Source organism: Myotis yumanensis, unplaced genomic scaffold (genome assembly GCF_028538775.1).
Source record: "Myotis yumanensis isolate MYYU_CA2020_CCGP unplaced genomic scaffold, mMyoYum1.0.hap1 SCAF_11, whole genome shotgun sequence".
NCBI lineage: Eukaryota > Metazoa > Chordata > Mammalia > Chiroptera > Vespertilionidae > Myotis > Myotis yumanensis.
Window position 1 is genome coordinate 10,488,630 of NW_027223762.1, and position 19,867 is coordinate 10,508,496.

At 54.3% G+C, this 19,867-nt stretch overlaps 1 protein-coding gene across 4 annotated transcripts in view; it reads right to left on the reverse strand.

Annotated features, from left to right (window-relative positions):
• The window catches only part of DNMT3A (DNA methyltransferase 3 alpha), a 103,866-nt gene that overhangs the window by 72,946 nt on the left and 11,053 nt on the right, over positions 1–19,867 (reverse strand). For 3 of the 4 annotated variants that reach the window (XM_070428808.1, XM_070428806.1, XM_070428807.1), the window contains exon 2: positions 2,848–3,108. In XM_070428808.1, coding sequence (XP_070284909.1) covers positions 2,848–2,910 — 63 coding nt within the window. In that variant the 5' untranslated portion in view covers positions 2,911–3,108. Of the gene's footprint in view, positions 1–2,847; positions 3,109–3,644; positions 3,753–19,867 lie in introns of those variants that run through there. The other variant, XM_070428809.1, reaches the window with a different exon arrangement.

Genomic DNA, 19,867 nt, shown 5'->3' on the forward strand with positions numbered 1-19,867 from the left:
AACATTATACCCCTAGTTCATTGCAGCATTATGTACAATAGCCAAGAAACAACATAAGTGTCCATCTATGGGTGAATGGATAAGAGCCACATTCTGAGAACCACCGGTTTACAACAATTTATAATTCAAGGAGGATTAAAGCAAGGGTTTCGACCAGAGAAAAGGAGAGACAATTAGGAAAAGAGCATTGCAGGTAGAGGAAACAGCATAAACAAAGGCCTGGCAGCTCCAGGAAGTACAGGAGCGAAAGGTGCGTGGAGGCGTGGCCTGGAGGGCAGCTGGAAGGGCACATGGGGCCGGGCGGTGGAGGGGCCAGCGGGTGGCCACACCCCTTCCCTCTGGCTCCCAAGCAGTTGCTTTGTGCCAGGTACCCCTGGCAACTCTGCCAGGATCCTTGGGCTCCAAGCCCATCTTCCCCCTCTGCAGCAACAAGGCACCCCTGCCCAAGGCCTGGCTTTCACAGGCTGCTGTGGCAGCTGTCAGTGTCTCTACCCACCCCCCCTGGCCAACTTCCTGGAGCTGCGGGAGCCAGCCCAGAGGTGCCAGGGAGGTGTGCCAGGTGAGCCAGCATGTGTGCTGTGGGCGTGCTCCAGCCCCAGTCTCCCAGCTCGCTCTATCTGCACCGGGATCTGGGGCTGGGTATGTGTTTGTTGCCGCTTGAGCCAGAGCAGTTACTATGGGTGGATAATAATAGCAATCGTAATCCCTCATAATTGGACCAGACTTTGCTGTCTGCAGGGCACTTCCATGCCCATGACCTCATCTGACTTCCGCAACACCCTGCAGAACAGGCACAGCTAGAGTTACCATCCCCGCTTCACAGCTGAGCAAGCGCAAGCCCAGATGGCCTGAAGTCACATCTCCAGCAAGTGGCATCCTCGGGCTGGGACCTGGGACTACTGGCTCTTCACCCAGGGAAACGTCTTTCTCTGTTCTGAACTGTCTTAACTGAGCACCCCACCTGCTGCTCTCCCCGGAAGGGTCAGCGGCTCTGCTGCCCAGGGCAGCCTGGTCCAGTACCAGAAGGAGTCTGGCCCAGCTGTCCCCACCTTCCCCACCCGTGGGGGGCAGCTGACCATCAACTGCAAGTACATGGACACAAAGCTGTGTCAGCACCAGTCAGGACATCGGACCAGGGGAGGAGAGCCAGGGTCACCTAATCCAACAGAGAAGCAAAGCCAGGCTCAGGGAGGACAGGGAATTACCCACGGCCACAGCTGCCACTCAAGAGCACAGGTGGCCACAGATGGCCGACTCGATGGCGGCAGGGTCTGAGTCTGCTGCTGCCTGAGTCCTGGCTGCGAGTCGCCCAGAAGACCCGTGGGTAACCTGGACTACCTGTTCTTTTTCTGTGGGGACAAGATGGAAATGGCCTGTGGCCCCAGGAGCCTGGCCCGGCGGGCCGCACAGGCATTTTCTCTCCAGCTTGTTGGGTATGTGCTCCTCCATGGCACTCAGCAGGTTTCCAGGCCGGGAAGGCAGGTGTCTGGGCTTCATGCTCCGGTGCATGTGTGTGTATGCGTGTGCGTGTGTGTGTGTCCATACCAGGACCCACGCAGGGGGGCTCTGTGGGAAAGGCTCTGATCCAGGAGGCGGGAGAGCAGGCTCCCATCTGGACCCACCACTAAGCTGGGCTCAGCTTCCTCATCTGTAAACTAGGGCCATCTGTCCTTGCCCACTTGTTCAAGGGTTGTCCCTAAAGGACCAAATAGATGGAAACCACCCAGAAAACAGAAACACACTGTACAATGAGCAAGCCCAGGAAGGAGGGGAGCAGGGAGCAGGGAGCAGGTCGCAGAGCTGCCCCGATAGGGCTGGCAGAGCTGCCACTCCCCCGAGTGCTCAGGGCCCACACCCAGTGCCAGGTGTCCATGCCAATTCCAGAAAGACGCCTGTGCTCCATGAATATCCCCGGATACCACCAAGAACCACCATCCCTCACCCCTGCGCAGGGAAAGAGGAGCAGGCAAAGGGAACTGTGGGGACCACGGCATGACAGATAGGGCACCCCAGGAAGGCCAGTGGCTGGGACAGCTTTCTCAGAAGGGTGCTGGCAGGGTTTACTATTCCACTGATGGAGGGGGGGTGCCTGTGGGTGACACAGCTTGGTGAGGTCCCAAGGCAGCCTGTCGGGACCCAGCAGGGACTCCCACCAGTCTGCTGTGAGCTCCTCTATCTGGTTTAGGCCCATCCTGGAGTTTGGCAGAAGGGCCAAGAGGTCACCCCTCACCAGCTCCATGGGCAGAGGTGCCACTTGCTCGGAGCCTGGGGTCAGGGAGGGGGACAGGAAATCACCATCTCCATGACAACCGGTGTCACTCCAGCACGTGGCACACCGCAGCCCTGTGCCTGTCTGTCTGTGCTGGAGGCAGCGCCCTCACACGGTGTCACATCTACCAAGGCCCCCCGAACTTGTCCTTGGCCTTCCAGAAGCTAGTGGACACCCTGGGGAAACAAGCAGCTAAAACAGGTAAAGTGACTCACCTAAGGACACAGCTAGTAAAAGGCCAATCCCAAAAGGAATCCAGGTCTGGGGCTCTGCCAGGCAAACCCAACAAAGACACGGACCTAGGATTTGAACCTCCGCTCACACACCACGCGGGAGAGGGGGAGGGGGGAGGGAGGAGGAAGGGGGCAGGGGGGAGGGCTGGGTCCTGGATCCTAACTACCTGGCTCCAGGCCCCACTCCACCACCAGGATCCGGCCTCTGTAAGCTCCCAGTCCCCAACTCGCAGGGCGGAGGCTGAGCGGCACGGTCCAGCGCTCAGCACACCTGAGCCCTTGTGACCGGGAGGCAGGCCCTCCCCGACCGGGGCTAGGAGGTTCCCCACAGAGCCAGCTGCTCACCTTGCGGTCCTCCTCCCGCTCCAGGGCGGAGCTGCTGGTGTCCCCGGGGCCGCTGGAGGGCATGGCGGGCAGCTGGGCGGCGGGAGGCAGGCTGGGGCTGCGCGGGGCTCGGCGGCGGCTGGGCTTTGGGGAAGGGATGATCGTAGTCTTTGTAGCCGCGAGTTAAAACTTAGACATAGATCCGGGCGGGCGCAGAGTGAAACAGTCTGGTGGAACTCGGCCTCGGGCTGCCGGCGGGTTTGGGGGTTCCAATGGCTCCACCTGTTGGGGGAGAGAAGAGGGGTCAGTGGGGCAGGGCATCCCGACCCAGGCCCCGCTGGCCCCACCCCGGCCTCCAGGCTGGGCCCACAGTCCCAGGCGCTGGCCTGCGAGGCCTGTTCCTCCCACCTCACTCCCTTCCCGGCTCACCAGCAGCTCAGGCAGCCTAGTCCCGCAGAGAACGGGGAAACGGAGGCACAGGCACAGCGCTGCCTGGCTTCCGTCAGGGCCCCCCCTGCCTCCGAGGCGGCACCAGCCCCCCGGGTGTCCGCGTCGCTGTGGCCCAGTGGGAGTCACTTCTGGGACTTCCAGCTGCCTCCCGCCTCCTCCCTTCTCTTCATTCACGACTGTTCTTTCCTTTGAACGCTTCCCACACCCCTCCCACCCCAGCCGCCCCCTGGGAAATCCCAGAGGTCCCCAGCCCAGCTACATTTTCCTTCTAATCTGTCCTCCAAGCACGCCACCCCCACACCGCTCCCACCCCACGTGGAGGAAGTGAGCAGCAGTCACAGGATGTAGCGAGATGAATGTCACCTTACTTTAGGACCAGCGCTCGGGCCTGCAGAGAAAGCTGAGGTTGGCTGGGCTGTGGGCTGAGGCCTAGGCTTGCAGCGCTTGGGGCCCGGACACCGGGTGGGGAGAAGCTGCCCACAACCACCGCCCCGCAGAGGGGGGCTGTGAGACCCCTCGCTCTGCCACCCCATCTGCCTTCAGAAACTGGTGGCCTTGAGGGGGGCCCTCTGAACCCACACAGCTGAATTTTAGGGGATTTTCATCCTCCCTGTCTCAGGTGTGGGCCTCAAGCCAGTGAAATAACAAAGCCGCAGGCCTCCGCTGGGGGTGGGAGTGCTGCAGGCTTCCACCCCCTTCACTCAGACAGAGTTTGCCTGCTCCCCACCCACCAGAAGGCGAGTGGGCCAAGCCCCTGCTCCAGAGAGCCGGCCAGGGCCGGGGCGGGGATTGGCAGGAGGACAGGGGAGGCAGGCTGGATGGGGCCCACCCACACCCTTCCCCTTCCAGTTCCTGCTCTGCTTCACTGGGCTCCCCCTCCCGCCAGGGCTTCTCCTCCCTCCGCCTCCAGCCAGGCTCCCTGGAAAACGAGGAGGCAGAGGAAGCACGGGCTTGGGTCTCTCCAGGGCACAGCCCCTTCCCCAGGGACAGACACCTGGCTGGGAGGTGGGTGCCCAGTCCTGGCTCTGCCCAGAGTGTGGAGAGGATGCTGGAGCTGGGGGGAGCCTCTTAGGACCAGGACAGGGGGTTCCCTGTCCATTAAAACCCAGATACAGGTGAGCCCTAGGAGCCTGAGGTGTAATGCACACGTCCAAGCTCAGCCCAGAGCGGGCGCAGTGAATGTCTGCTCCCCAGCCCAGGAGGGTGTAGATGGCGACAGTGAGAATAGCTCCACGTGTCAGCGCTGTGCTAAGCACTGACAGCCATTCCTCCCGGGGGCAGCTCCTAGTATTATTACTGCCCCTCGTTTACAGTTGAATTTAGGCTCGAAAAGGTTAGGACTTGTTCATCTTCAGTGTCAAAGCAGAAGCTGGGACCCAGATCTCTCTTTAAAGCAGCTCCGTCCCCCAACGTACACCACCCACAAAACAACTCCTGGGAGCCCGCGGGAGAACTGGTCCAACCCAGAACTCTATGAGACTTCCATCCACATAAGCCAGCGAGTCCCACTCACACCCACTCCGCTGATTAGCTTAAATCCCCAATCCCCCCACATCAAAACCTTCCAAAGGGAGTGGACGCTAAGAGAGGCAGAGTCTGGTGACAAACAACACTGAACCTGGAGTCGGCAGACGTGCGTTCTAGTCCTGACTCAGTTTCTCTGGCCTGTCACCTACCTCATCCATCAGCGTGGACAGCTGGACTAGATCTACAGGCAACTACTCCAGCCCTGCCAAGCTAAGCCCCAAGAGCCCCGGAATGGGATCTAAGGGGTAAGAGGCAACTAATGCTGCCCTGAGGCCTAGAAGCACCCAGGGGGCTTCTGTGAGAACAGCACCTGAGCGAACCTCTGGCTGCCCGTGAGGAGAGGAAGACGGAGGGAAAAGCAGAGCATGGCAAGGTGTTGCCCCCGACCACGGCGGACACTGGACAGGAAAGAAATGTTCTTCCCTCCTCCCCGCCCCCACCCGAGCTGCATACACTGTCCTCACAGCAAATGCAGCTGACATGTGTTACTCAATGGAACAGACCTGTCAGCCAGTGTCCTGCACAAGCACCCAGCACCACCTAAAGCCATCCAGCATGTGGCCAGGCAGGCCGTGCCCTGCACCTCTCCAGGGCCTGCTGTGGTGGCCACGGTCCAGGCCTGGACGTGGTGCTTCCCGCCTGGCCTTAGGAGCTCCCCTTTTTCTCTCAAGTACCCCTGCCAAGGGGAGGGATCTGCGCCTGGTCCCACAGCCCCAACACAGCGGCATGTGTCTACCATGACAGCTCTTTGCCAGGCACGGCCCTGCTGCTCCTGGCGCTGAGGACTCCTCCACACCCACGCCAAAGGCTGCACCACAAAAACGCCACCAAAGAAAATCCTTGCCAAGACCCTACCACCATGAGAGGAGCCTTTATTTCCTTCCTTATACCTCTAATGTGCAGAGTGGCCATGAATAATGCTTGTAACCACAACATAAAAACAATTTTTTAAGGAATCCCATCATGAAAATATCTTGGTATCACAACGGACAAGGTCACCATCATCACTAATTCAATCATAAAACTGCTGTGGAAAAAGAAGTGGGATTTTGACGACACATAATCAATTTCGCGACCTTCTAAATCCAACTTAGTGGAAAGGGTTTTTAAATAAGATGTAAAGTCACAGCGTGGGCTGAACAGAGGGGAGACACCACCAACGAAATTCCAGAATCTGGAAAGCAGACTTGCAGCGGCCAAATTTCAGGCAGCACATGCAAACCGATTTATAACAGAGTCTGAAACAGACACCTGATGTGACAGCACCAGTACCTCCGGGACCAGGGATGAAGAGGATGCGTGTGTGAAAATAAGATGATGGAGTAAAAGAAGTAGAACCCCTACATCCACCTTCCCCAGACGTCTGAAGGGTTATTCCCTATAGAGCACAAAACAGAGGGTCTTTGCACAAAATGTCGACTAGCCAGTTGAGAGTAAAGGTAATACGCCAAAACCAAGGAGATGAAGGTTATAAATGGGATGTTGTGTCCTACCGGCTACCCCCCACTGGGCTCCTAGAACACTGCCAGCAAAACCCTTACCTTCTTTTCAGTCCAAGCGGAAAGGCCTAAGGATACAAATACTGACACCAGAACCCAAGTGGTGTCCAACTAGCTCGTGTGGGTCAACCAGTGGACCTGCAAGTCAACAAGCGCCACCATCACGCTCATATCTTCCAATCAGCTTCTTAGTCCCTTGTCCTTAACTTTGGAGGGACAACCAAGGACCTCTAGACCAGCAGTCACCAGCCTTTTGGACCTCAAGGACCACCAGTTGGCGACCACTACTCCAAAGGTTTTCTTAAACCAGTGGTTGCCAACCTTTCGGCCCTCACAGACCACCAGTGGTCCGTGGACCACCAGTTGGCGACCGCTGCTCTAGACATGTAAGGGAAGCCTCTAACTTGGAAGATAAAGGCCAGGACCGTAAAACCAAAACCAAAACAAACAAAACACACTTTATGCACAGAGACAGTACTACATTCATGAAAAAAGAATGTGATGCAATAAAAAAGAACATTCAGAGAACATAAAAGTACTCTTAGAAATTAAAAAAAAAAACTTGTGCTAGTTGAAATACAAAACTCAACAGACGGAGTAGATTAAAAAGAAAAATAAGCCCTGAACAGGTAGCTCCGTTGGTTAGAAATACCCTTGAAATTCTGAATATAATTCTCTAATTAGACCTCTTTACCCAGCCTAATGATCATTTAAGTGTGAGAGAAGAATAAAGAGATTTTTCAGGCACTCCTCTCTCAGGGAGCATGGGAAGATGCCCTCTAAGAGAAGGGACTAAGGTGAAAGAGGCCAGAGGCCATGGAAGGCCGTGGTTCGGGTCTAAGCAGCTTGACTCAGGGCTTAGCTCGGTCAGTGCTGTCAGCACTGTGGACCCTCTCAATGAACCTCTTTTCAACCCGACAGGTACCACTCACCGTCCGTACTCGGCTACCTGGACACAGGGACCGGATGGACTTGGATACTGACAGATATCCGTCCCGGATGATGTGCTCCAAATGGGGAAGCAAACCAAGTGAGAGGAAGACACGAGATCCAGAAAACAGGAACTCCAGCCAGAAGGAGGGCAAAGGGAATGGTAAGGATGACCACAAAAGGAAGTCACAGAACAGCAGTGACAACGGGCAGAGAGCAAGAGGATGGGCAACAAAAAAATGGAACTGAAATATATAGTACTTGACATGACTGGCCTTGTGGAAAGCCATGCTGACAGCTATTAGGAGGTGTAGCAGGAACTAGTAAGAAGTATGAAGAAAATCAGGCAAAGGAAAACACAAGGGGATTATTAGAGAAAACAAAAAGGAAGTCAACTATTGTAGTACACTCTAAGGCTCAGCTGTTACGTTATTTGATTTAATGCAAATAACAGTTGCATTATTTGATTTAACAAATACACACATATATATACACATGTGTGTATGTATGTGGGTGATACTACATAGTATATTAATTTCCTATTTGCTGCTGTTACAGATTAGCACAAAATTAATGGCTTAAAACAACACAAATTTGTTATCTCGCAGTTCTGGAAGTCAGAAGTCCAAAATGTTTCTCAGCACTGGAGACGCTGGGGGAAATCCATTTTCTTGATGCTTTCAGCTTCTACTGGCTACTCCCATTCCTTGGCTCGTGGCCACCTTCCCCCCTCATAGCCACGATGGCCACTCTTTCTTCTCTGCATCACTCTGACCCTGTTCCCTTACATCTCTTTCTCTGCCTCTCCTGCCCCTGTCTTTCACGCCTAAGGATCCCTGTGATTACACTGGGTCCACCCAGATAATCCAGGATAATCCCATCTCAAGATCCTTAATTTAATCAAAGTACCTGTTGCCATATAAGGTAACATATCCACAGGTTCAGGGGATTAGGCTGTGGCTGTCTTTGGGGTGCTAGTCTCCTGCCCACAACATGCTTACCTGTATATTAATATATGCGTAAAACATTTTTGAAAAACACTGCTAGGTCGTTGTGAATAGTATGCCTATGAGAACTATGTAGGAGGTGGCTGGAGAGCGGAAAGGGTGGCCATGTAAGAGAACTACATTCCTATTTACTAAATAGGAAATGGATGAAAAGTATCTAAAATGGAAGATTCAAAAGGTATACACATTACTCAGAAATTTAAGTGTAAAACTGCTAGGAGAGATAGTTAAGAGGAGTTGCCTCAGGAGAGGACGAGGGTGGGAGTAGGCAACGTAACAACCGCATTTGGTGAAGAGGTGTTAGTACTATTTGACTTCTCAAATTATACGCATGTACTACTGTGAGGAAATAAAATTAATTTTTAAAAAGAGAGGATGGGGATGGGAGTGAGGGCTTACACCCAACTGCAGTCATTGTTTGGGTGTGGCCTCCATCCTCTACTCCTACAGGAGCACAGCTCAGGCCCTGCCATCTCTGTTGCTCTATGAAACCATCACATCCCACAGAATAACCATTATCAGCTCCTCACACCCACACAGAGTTCCGTCACCAGCTATAAAAGTTGTACCTCCTTCCCCACCCGCCCCTCCTCCCCGCTCACGAAATATTTAATTCTTGCAATACGTCACTTCCACCCAGTCCAGCCCCTGCACAGCGTGATGTACCTCCCTCACATCCCTCCCAAACTGCACCTGTGCATGCCATTGCTGCCTACATCCCTAAACATGACCGTGGCTCACTCATTAGCCCACCTCAGACCAAAGGCCCACAATTCAGCCATCTCCCGGAGCCTCCAGACAGCCCCTGCCATATCAGCTTCCACTACACTGTCCCTACCTAGTCCCACCTTCCTCACCAACACCAACCCCATTGCACCTCCCAAGCTGACCACCCCAAGTCTCAACTCCAAGCATACTCCAACCAGCAACAACTAGACTGTCACCCCACAGTCTTACCTCAACAAGGGCTTGCAGAGAATTGCCTTCTTCCAGAAACAAAACTGTCTTTGCCCACAAACTTGAATCCTTGCTCCACCAAAAGCGGTCCTGATGTCATCACCATAAGAGCCCTTTCCACTCCATCTCAAGTCCTCTATCTGAACTGCTGAAAAATACTGACCATCTCTTAGCAGGCCCTCCTCCTTCCCTTTATCTGAAGTCTACTTTCTCACAGCGGACTTCGCTTGTTTAAGTCTATCTAGTTACCTTCCCCTCCTTCCCATGGGGGTGTTGGTTGGTTGTGCTGACCCCACCCCCACTTTAGTCAGAGTGAGCATGTGACCAGGCAGGGCCAATCAGAGGCCTCCCAGAGAGGCTTTGGCACAATGGAAAGATGCTAATATGGTAGGATGTGAGTCAGGAGCTGCTGGCTCACCTGAGAACAAAGGGATGAAGACAGAGGGATGGAAAACTCAAGTCATTGTCGGTCCCTAGATCTAGCTGTACCTGGAGGCAGGGCATCTGTCAGCCTCTCACAACGTGAGTGAGTCTGTGCCTTGCGGCTGACAGTCCTGACTCATATGCTAATCTCAACCTTCATAAATCCTCCCTGCGAGGCCCACTGTGTGGGTTCAAGTCCTGGCTGTTGTGTGATTACTTATTATCTGTGTGACGGGAGGCAAAACTGTGCCTCAGTTTTCTCAGCTGTAAAATGGGGGAAATAAGAGTAGCCACTTCATAGGACTGTTGTGAGAATTAAAATGAAATGCATTACAATGCTTACAAGAGAGCCCGACACAAAAAAACAGACTCCATCAATTTGAACAATTAGTAGTTCCTCACTAACCAGCCCACAGCTTTCCCTTCTTTCTTGAAATCACTGGAGCGCCACGAGTGCCCGCTGCTCAACCAGGAGTGTCTTTATCACGCTCCCCAGATATGCCAGGTCCTGTGAAGAGCATTACAATCTCAACATCTCGTTCATGCTCATGCCAACCCTGTTGTCCAGATGTGAAAAAATGAGGTATAGAGAGGTTAACGAAGCTGCCTAAGGTCATCCAGTCAGTAAGTGATAGAGCCAGATACAACGCCAGGTCTGTCCCACCCCAGAGCCCAGTTTTCCCCTCCAGCATGATCTCTTACAACGAGCATGTGACTGTCGCAGCCATATTAACTTTGGGCATGGATTGGTCAGAAAAAAAAATTTTCCGTTAGTCTCCCTTTCCTGGTTAGGTCTGCCATGGGGGCAAGAGCCGGGGCGGTGATAGGCACACAACCTTATAATCAGTGCCCAGCCCAAGGTGGGAATCATCCATTCATTTATTCATCTGCCCCTTTACTGAGCGCCTACCAGGTGCCAGGCACTGTGCTAAGGGACATGCGTTGTCCTATTTCATCCTAACAATCCTGTGAAGTAGGTTCTATTGTTATTTCATGGGAGACAATGAGGCTTAAAGAGATTTATTACCTCTCCAAGGTTGCCCAGGTAGGAAAGTCCCAGGGCAGGGTGAGAAATCCAGGTCTGTCTAACGCTGGAGTCTTTACACACGTGTCAGCACTCAGCCATGGGTCAGCATGCTAAGCACAGACCCCAGATCATATCTGTGCCCTCATGTGACACCAGCCCACAGATAACAGCCTCCTAGCTGAATTTACTATTGAGCGTGGGAGGAGTTACACATGAGCCCTGTGGGTGACAGAGGCAGGGGAGTATCTGGAGCCCATGTCACCCAATCATCTGCCAGGGTCTGGTGAGCTGGGGGCCAGCAGAAAGCTGAGGGGAGACATCAGGGCCTCTAGACAGAGATGTCTATCCGCCACAGCCTCTCGGTCACAAGACGGGGGCTGGATGAGGAGGAGGAAGAGGTCTCAGAGACACTTTCCGACAGCTCATTCTCTCTCAACACGAGTGAGATGCTCATCATCATACCATTACCCTGACTTTCAGAAACAGCCCTTCCACCCAAACCACCAGCTGCCCATACACCAAAGCCAACCCAACAATCCTGCCATCCTCTCCCCACTTCAAAGCCCATCTGTCTGGCTCCGGAATCACAGTAGGATGACGTGTGGTTCTTCCACCCCCCTCGAGGCCAGGGCACCGCCAGCGTTGAGTATTTTTGGTCACACCAAATCTGCTGCCGCGATGCTGGCCACACTGGCAGAGATGAGTTGAATCAGACTCTTCCGCTCGCACTAAAGGTTACCATGACACAGCCCCACACGCGGAGAGGGGAGAAAAAGGTTTAAATCCAAAATAGATGCTGGTAAGGAGATGACGTTGTTCTTGGGAGCCAACATGAGTAATACAGCCTTGCACAGAGGAGCATGTGTTTCTGAGGGTGGCGGGTCAGGAGAAGCCCAGCCGTGTGTGAGTGTGTGCGTGTGTGTGTGTGTGTGCGCGCGCGCTGTGGCAGTCAGATGGGCTTCCCATGCCCTGGGAGTCAGGGGCACAGGGTGGCCAGGCTGGCAGCCCCTGTGAGAATCAGCCATGTGGACCCTGGTGGGGCCTGCTGTCTGCGGCAGCCACGAGCATGGGTCTGATTCTATTCTCCCTGGAGGCAGCCCATGGTCTACACCTGTGCATTCTCTGCTTTTCCAGCATCTTTAAAGAATGGTCCATGCCCTAACCAGTCTGGCTCAGTGGATAGAGCATCGGCCTGCGGACTCAAGGGTCCCGGGTTCAATTCCAGTCAAGGGCATGTACCTTGGTTGCGGGCACATCCCCAGTAGGGAGTGTGCAAGAGGCAGCTGATCGATGTTTCTCTCTCACCGATGTTTCTAACTCTCTATCCCTCTCCCTTCCTCTCTGTAAAAAATCAATAAAATACACACACACACACACACACAAAGAATTGTCCATATCCGCCAGCTGCAGAACCTCTTTACTTACCCTCCCCTGGATCTCTGCATCTGGTCCCCACCCCATCCTCTATCTCTGAACCCTCTAGGGCAGGGGTCCTCAAACTACGGACCGCGGGCCACATGCAAATACAAATATTGTATTTGTTCCCGTTTTGTTTTTTTACTTCAAAATAAGATATGTGCAGTGTGCATAGGAATTTGTTCATAGTTTTTTTTTAAACTATAGTCCGGCCCTCCAACGGTCTGAGGGACAGTGAACTGGCCGCCTGTTTAAAAAGTTTGAGGACCCCTGCTCTAGGGGCCCTGAATGTTGCAATCCCCAAAGGGGACACAGTGGTTCCACTGGAAGGTAAGCCATCCTCTTGGCTTTTCCGGACCCCTTATGCCACTGAACCAACAGACAAAAACAGGAGTTACTCCACCGGCTGGAGTGACGGATCCTGGCTCCCAAGGAGAGCTGGGTTGCTGTACACACCAGAGGCAGGGCAGACTGCCTGGAACCAGGGGACTCTCTCAGCTCCCTCTTAGGACTTCCATGCCCAAAAGTAACATTGGAAAATGGAAAATTACAGAAAAAGAAAAAAAAGGAGGGGGAACAACTGAAGATTCAGATCCTTTGAGAATCAAGGTTTGGGTCACTCCACCAGGTGAACGAGGCCTGACCTGCCGAGGTCCTGGCTGAGCACTGAGGAAAACAGGATGGGTAATGGGAGAGGGAAGCCCGATACTGAATGTGACCTTGTGGACAAAAACAGAAATGAGACATGTAGTAGTTTTGCATATTTTCTATTACGTGATATATATGTGTGTGTTTATTTGTATACGGTAACTGTTTGTTTTTCCTCCTTCTTCCCACTATTTTATATATTATGTTGTTGGAAGTTAAGTCTATAATTGAGTCTAGGTAGAATATTCGGTGGGGCTGTGGCTGAATTTGAGAAGTTATTCATGTAGACAGAGATTGACAGAATGATTGGTGAGACTCCTCATTTAGGGAAAAGGAAGTCAGAGTGTCCTTCAGTAAGAATAGCTGTGCCTTGACAGGTAGAAGTATAGCTGTTTTGTGGTTATAGGGGAGCTCACACGTGTGTAAAATGCTGCAGTGGAAGCTGTGTGCCAAAGCAGGAGGCTGTACCAGATCATTTATTCACCCTTCATTGCCTGCTCTGTGAACACAGACAGGCCCTGCGCAGGTTTCTCCTCTGCCAGCTGGCACATGAAACTGGCCGCAGAGGGAAGTTTATCCAGATCCAGTGTGTCCTCTTGGAGGGGTCCTTCACTGGATACAACCTCTCCAGGAGCCAGATTCTGCTGCCTCCGTGGCTTCCCCAATGCCCAGGCCTGTCCTGTCGCTTCTCCAGCACCAGGTTCTTGTACCACGCACCTCCCAGTGCCCAGCTCCTGCAGCGAGGGCGCTTCTCCAGCACTAGGCTCCTCTGCCACACACAGCTTCTCCAGGGCCAGGCTCCGGCACCACACACAGCTTCTCCAGGGCCAGGCTCCGGCACCACACACAGCTTCTCCAGCACCACACACAGCTTCTCCAGTGCCACACACAGCTTCTCCAGGGCCAGGCTCCAGCACCACACACAGCTTCTCCAGGGCCAGGCTCCAGCACCACACACAGCTTCTCCAGGGCCAGGCTCCAGCATCACACACAGCTTCTCCAGCACCAGGCTCCAGCGCCACACACAGCTTCTCTAGAGCCAGGCTCCTCTGCCACACACAGCTTCTCCAGGGCCAGGCTCCAGCGCCACACACAGCTTCTCCAGCGCCAGGCTCCAGCACCACACACAGCTTCTCCAGTATCAGGCTCCAGCGCCACACACAGCTTCTCCAGGGCCAGGCTCCAGCACCACACACAGCTTCTCCGGCGCCACACAGCTTCTCCAGGGCCAGGCTCCAGCACCACACACAGCTTCTCTAGCACCACACACAGCTTCTCCAGCGCCACACAGCTTCTCCAGGGCCAGGCTCCAGCACCACACACAGCTTCTCCAGGGCCAGGCTCCAGCACCACACACAGCTTCTCCAGCACCACACACAGCTTCTCCAGGGCCAGGCTCCAGCACCACACACAGCTTCTCCAGCACCACACAGCTTCTCCAGGGCCAGGCTCCAGCACCACACACAGCTTCTCCAGCACCACACACAGCTTCTCCAGGGCCAGGCTCCAGCACCACACACAGCTTCTCCAGCACCACACATAGCTTCTCCAGCGCCACACAGCCTCTCCAGCACCAGGCTCCAGCACCACACAGCTTCTCCAGGGCCAGGCTCCGGCGCCACACAGCTACTCCAGGGCCAGGCTCCAGCGCCACACACAGCTTCTCCAGCGCCACACAGCTTCTCCAGGGCCAGGCTCCTGTGCCACACACAGCTTCTCCAGGGCCAGGCTCCAGCACCACACACAGCTTCTCCAGTATCAGGCTCCAGCGCCACACACAGCTTCTCCAGGGCCAGGCTCCTGTGCCACACACAGCTTCTCCAGCGCCACACAGCTTCTCCAGGGCCAGGCTCCAGCACCACACACAGCTTCTCCAGCGCCACACACAGCTTCTCCAGCACCACACACAGCTTCTCCAGCACCACACACAGCTTCTCCAGCACCAGGCTCCAGCACCACACACAGCCTCTCCAGCGCCAGGCTCCAGCACCTCACATAGCTTCTCCAGCGCCAGGCTCCAGCACCACACACAGCTTCTCCAGCGCCAGGCTCCAGCACCTCACACAGCTTCTCCAGCACCAGGCTCCAGCACCACACACAGCTTCTCCAGCACCTGGCTCCTGTGCCATAGAGCTTCTCCAGCACCTGGCTCATGCAGTGTGACAGCAGCAGTCAGCATGTCACCCAACATCCCCCTTGGGTAGTTTATTAGCAGTGTGCTCCAGCGACATACTTCCTCATGAGCAACTTTCCTTGGGACCCAAAAGGATGGATTTCCAGTGAGTTCCAGAGGACAGGTTTCTAGTAAGTTCTGCCGACATGGCACCACAGTGCCTTCCCTGTCGCCCAGGCAGCCATGGCCATGTCCTCTCCATTAAGGTCAGGATCTCAGGCCGGGGGGAGGGCCTCTTCCTTGGGCACTCCATGGCAACCCTGGGGGTAGTGGCTGTTCTCATACATGCCACTTCTATATTCTTCGCCATTCTTTTTACTTCTTACCAGCTAATCGCTCATACACCAACTGTTATAGTTAATAAGCCTTCACACTACACTTTTCCTGTTCAAATCGCCATGTGGTTTCCGTCTCCTGAATGCACCCTGACCGATACGGTCACCCACAGCCTCAAACGGCCTTTTTCCACCGCAAGGTCCTTGAGCTCAATTCAGCCTCTTTGTCAGGTAATCAGCGCCCGCTTCAAGCACTCTCAGCAATCACGCACGGAGTGCCACTGCGGAGCTGGGCACCCACTGGGGTGAAGAGATCCCGGCTCCTGGAAGGTCACAAGCAAGCGGAGTCTCTGGCTCTCCCCCGCCCCCGGGACTCCACTTGGCTCCAGGCTGTTGGTTCTCTCCCACCCGTCGGGCGCCTCTGCTCTGTCTTCTGGGCTGGCTTCCATCTTGCTCCCACAACTGCACAGTGGGCGCCCCTCACGGGCCACACTCTTCCTTCAGCTATGCCCCAAATTCTCCTCTGCTGAGCTATCTGGGAGGAAATGAATGCAGACCTCCCTCTGCAACCCCTCCATCTTTAGTTTCTGGACATCTCCACCTGGGTGACCTGCAGTCACCTAAAATCCTCCTCTCCTACAACCAGATGCCTCAGTCTCTGCTGGCTTCTCTCTGTGTGGAAGCAGCAGCACCCTCCCCTCAGCCGCCAAAACCCCAAACTCCAGAGAGAACTAAGGTCCCACCTACCCCTCAGTCCCCACCCTCCATCAGACACCTGGCCATCGGCCTCTATTCCGCCGCTCCCTCCAGGCCCTTTGCAGTTACTCTGCCTCCCTGCCTCTGGAGTCTCTACCTGCACCCAAGCCTTTCAGCAAGCTTCCCTGCACACAACTTCCCCAATCAAAACCCAGGATGCCCGATGGAAATGTTCTAACTGATTGTGCTGATGGTGACACAACTCTGTGAAGGTGCTAAAAACCATCAAATTGCACACTTTAAATGAGTGAATTGTACGGTATGTAAATTATATTTCAATAAAACTATTGTGTGTTTTTTTTAAAAAAAAGGGAGGGAACTATGATGCCAAAGATGGTAAAATCTAAACTCTGGTCTGGCCCTACACCCCTATACCAATGGCCTCAGCAGACTGCTCAGACCCTGCCCCCCATCTCTCCCAGATGACCCCATCATTCCAGGCCAGGCACTGTCCCCCAGCTTACACCCCCTCTTTCTACACTTGTGTCTACGCTCACACCATTCTCTCCTCCAGAGGGCCCACCAGTCCCCTTCTGCCCCTTCCTTTAGTAACCCCCACCCCCCTCCATCACTTCTCCTCAAACCCCCCCCCCCCCAATGGCTCTTTAATCACCTCTGTCCTGTGGTCATTTAGCTTTTCATCTGTATGTAGATGTGTCTGTTTCCCCAACAGATGAGGTTAGAGTTCATGTCTTACACCTTGCTGCCCCCTAAAGCTCAGTGCTTCTCCCCCTCCTGCCCCGCCCCTGTTGCCCCTATTCCGGGTGACCCTGGAGGCAGAGAGGACTGTGTGAAGTCACTCCCAGGCAGCTGCAACATCCCCAGCACAGTGCTGCGGTGCCCAGAGTGACTGCCCACAACCCCCATTCTAGGGGCCGCGTGGCAGAGTCCCCAGGCACTGTGCCAATGGAAAGGCCCTGGGCCAGGAGCTCCTAGGCACCTGCTTCACCTGGCCCAGGCCAGGATGTACACCTGCTGTGGGGTGTGCAGGCCCCCCCAGCACCCAGGTGTCCCAGCATGAAGGGGGTCATGAGGGTCCTAGGTCAGGGTGCCAGTGGATCACAGGAAGCAAGGGGGCTAGCCTCCCACCCATCCAGGCCTCTGGAGGCTGAGTCCCTGGCCAGCCTGTGACATTCTCTCCCCACACCATCCCCGCATATGCTTCTCCCACCTGCACCTTTTCACCCTCTTCCCTGACCAGTGACCACCCAGCTGACCCACGCCCAGGCCAGAACTAGGAGGTTCCCCCAGGGGCCTTCAGGACCTGGGAGTCGCTGTGGGAGCGCAGCCCCTCCCTGCCCACGAAGGCAGGAAAGAGTCTGCTGCCATCAGAATTACACTCCGGGTGCCTTTCTCCTCACCCTCTGCCCCAACCAAACCAAACCAAACTGTTTGTGGAGGGGTCAGGGAAGGAAGGAGAGCCCCAGGGTGCTGGGCAGCACATCCCAGGATCATGAGCCCCTGGCCCAGCAGCCCTGATGCAGTTCATGTACCCCTTTAGCCCTAAGCAGGTTCAGCTGGACCCCACCTCAAGCCCTGGCTCCTCCACTCAGAGACGTGGGCCTTGCTTTCCCAATCTGTACAATGGGGTGAGTGGGTGCGTACCTCAGAAGTCTATCTGAGTTGAGTGTTTAGCACAGTGCCTGGCACATCTAAATATCAGTTTTTTTTAAAAAAAAGTATTATGTGTTTAATCAGGGCAGAAGGCCAGTGAAGTGTCCTTAGGAAACCTAGACTCCAGCTAAGACCACACCCAGGAGTGGCTGTTGCTCGCTCCTGGGAACAGCTGCTGTGCCTGACCCAGCATCCCCTCTCTTAGCTCATGCCCAGAGCCTCCTCTGACTCCCCAGCCTAAGGCCCCTTTGCCACCACAATGGGTAACCTCTTTAGCAGAGCCCTTAACCTGCCATCATGGCTGTAGGGGCTCTCAGAGCCACAGACACAGATACACATACGAACACACACAAACAGAGGCACGTACACACACACACACACACACACCTCAGGCTCCAGGCTCCAGGGGAGGATTCCAGGCAGGGCCTCCCCACACATGCGCCGCACATTCCACCAACGGCATGGGCCAAAGAGGCATTTGGAAACCAGCTTGGGAACCTCATAACCATTCATAACATTGTTCTGAGAGAAAATACAAAACATTGCCCTATAAACAAACATTTGCAATAGAATTCCTCCAAGACTAGGAATTGCCTGTGCTAGGAAACTACCAGAGCAAGAAGAGAAGAACCACATAAAGTTAGTTTGCCTTTGCAAAATTAATACCAATTACAAAAACATTTATGTGAACTGCTTACCATGTACACTTAATTGCCATGCAACACAATTATGTATACCATCCATCAGGGTATGCCAGGGTAATTAAGCTGTACATCTCAGCTGGTTATACCCCCACGCCCTCAGTCCATATCTGCCCAACCTCCAGAGGGCTGGCCCTGTGACGGGTCTGTGCGCAGGTGTGTGCAAACCGGAGAAATGGTTTCCACACTCAAATCGACAGTGGTCCCCACCACCCCACACCCAGCCAGAGACGGCCGACTCGGGCCCAGGCCTTCTTGCCAACATCACCACCACGAGCGAGCGGCCTGCTGAGAAGCCCACTTCCCCCCAGGCCTCCTCTGGAAGGCGGAGCCACTTCAAAGGTCTCCCCGGGGGCGTGGCTCCATGTGGCAGGGCCACCCTACAGCCCAATAGCCACCACATGTGCCCACTCACAGAGGAAGCTGGCTTCACTGTCCAGACCGAGGTGACCCCAAGCTCATTTCTAAGACCCCTCTAGGGGCCTGCACCCCTTTCTCCAGCACACTGAGCCAGCTGTGGGGCAAGTTACCAGCTGTGGTCCACCCAGGCCTACAGGGTTCACAGCCTCCCCACCTCTCCCTCTGCTCCCCACACAGCCATAGACGGGCAGCTCTGCACACACCACCCCCTTTATTAAAAAAAGAAAATGGCCCCCCCAACACACACACACTAATTCCCATTTAGCTTTGCAGATGCTATTCAAATACACGGGGGTTATCCAGGTTTGGGAACAAGAGTCGATGGAGCATGACAAACGGACCTTCCCAGGAAGGAGGAGCTCACTGACCGGGGCCAGGCAGGCCAGGCCTCCCAGGAGGCAAAGCAAGCAGCAGCTCAGGGAGAGAAAGAAGGGGTGTGTGGGTGTGCGCCTCCTCAGTGCCAGACGGGGAGCACGCATGGCTGAACTGTAATCCTCAAACACCTGTGAGGCCAACTGCATAAGGATTCTTTTAAACGAGTGACAGCAAATACCCAGGTTTAGTGCAAGAAGCCGTGTTTGAAACAAGCAAACAAGCAAAAACACCAGCCTGTGAGGTTAGCTCCACTTTGCAGATGGCAAAACTGAGGCTAAGAGATCTGCCCAAGGATACAGTTAGGAGGGGACAGGGCTGAGGGGCCATGCTACCTCTTGATCCAGTGATGCTGACCTGGCTCAAGCTATTTTGTCTAGAAATTCTTTCGAAACTGCCTTTCCAGCGACACTCGAAAGATTGATTTCTATTATAGAGAAATAGTCTTGTTTCTTTTCTGTGTGCTTACCCAAACTGCTGCCCTCAGCTTATCCCCACCTGTCTCAGTGGACCTGCCTACCAATGGAAGGTGGACGTCCATGTGGTAATTCACACACCATTCTCAGAGGGTGACAGGATGTACCCCAGGTCGTGCAGCTGGGGGTCTAGGCCAGGGGTGGGCAAACTTTTTGACTCGAGGGCCACAATGGGTTCTTAAACTGGACCGGAGGGCCGGAACAAAAGCATGGATGGAGTGTTTGTGTGAACTAATATAAATTCAAAGTAAACATCATTACATAAAAGGGTACAGTCTTTTTTTTTTTTTTTAGTTTTATTCATTTCAAACGGGCCTGATCCGGCCCGCTGGCTGTAGTTTGCCCCCGGCTGGTCTAGGCCTTGCTCCTC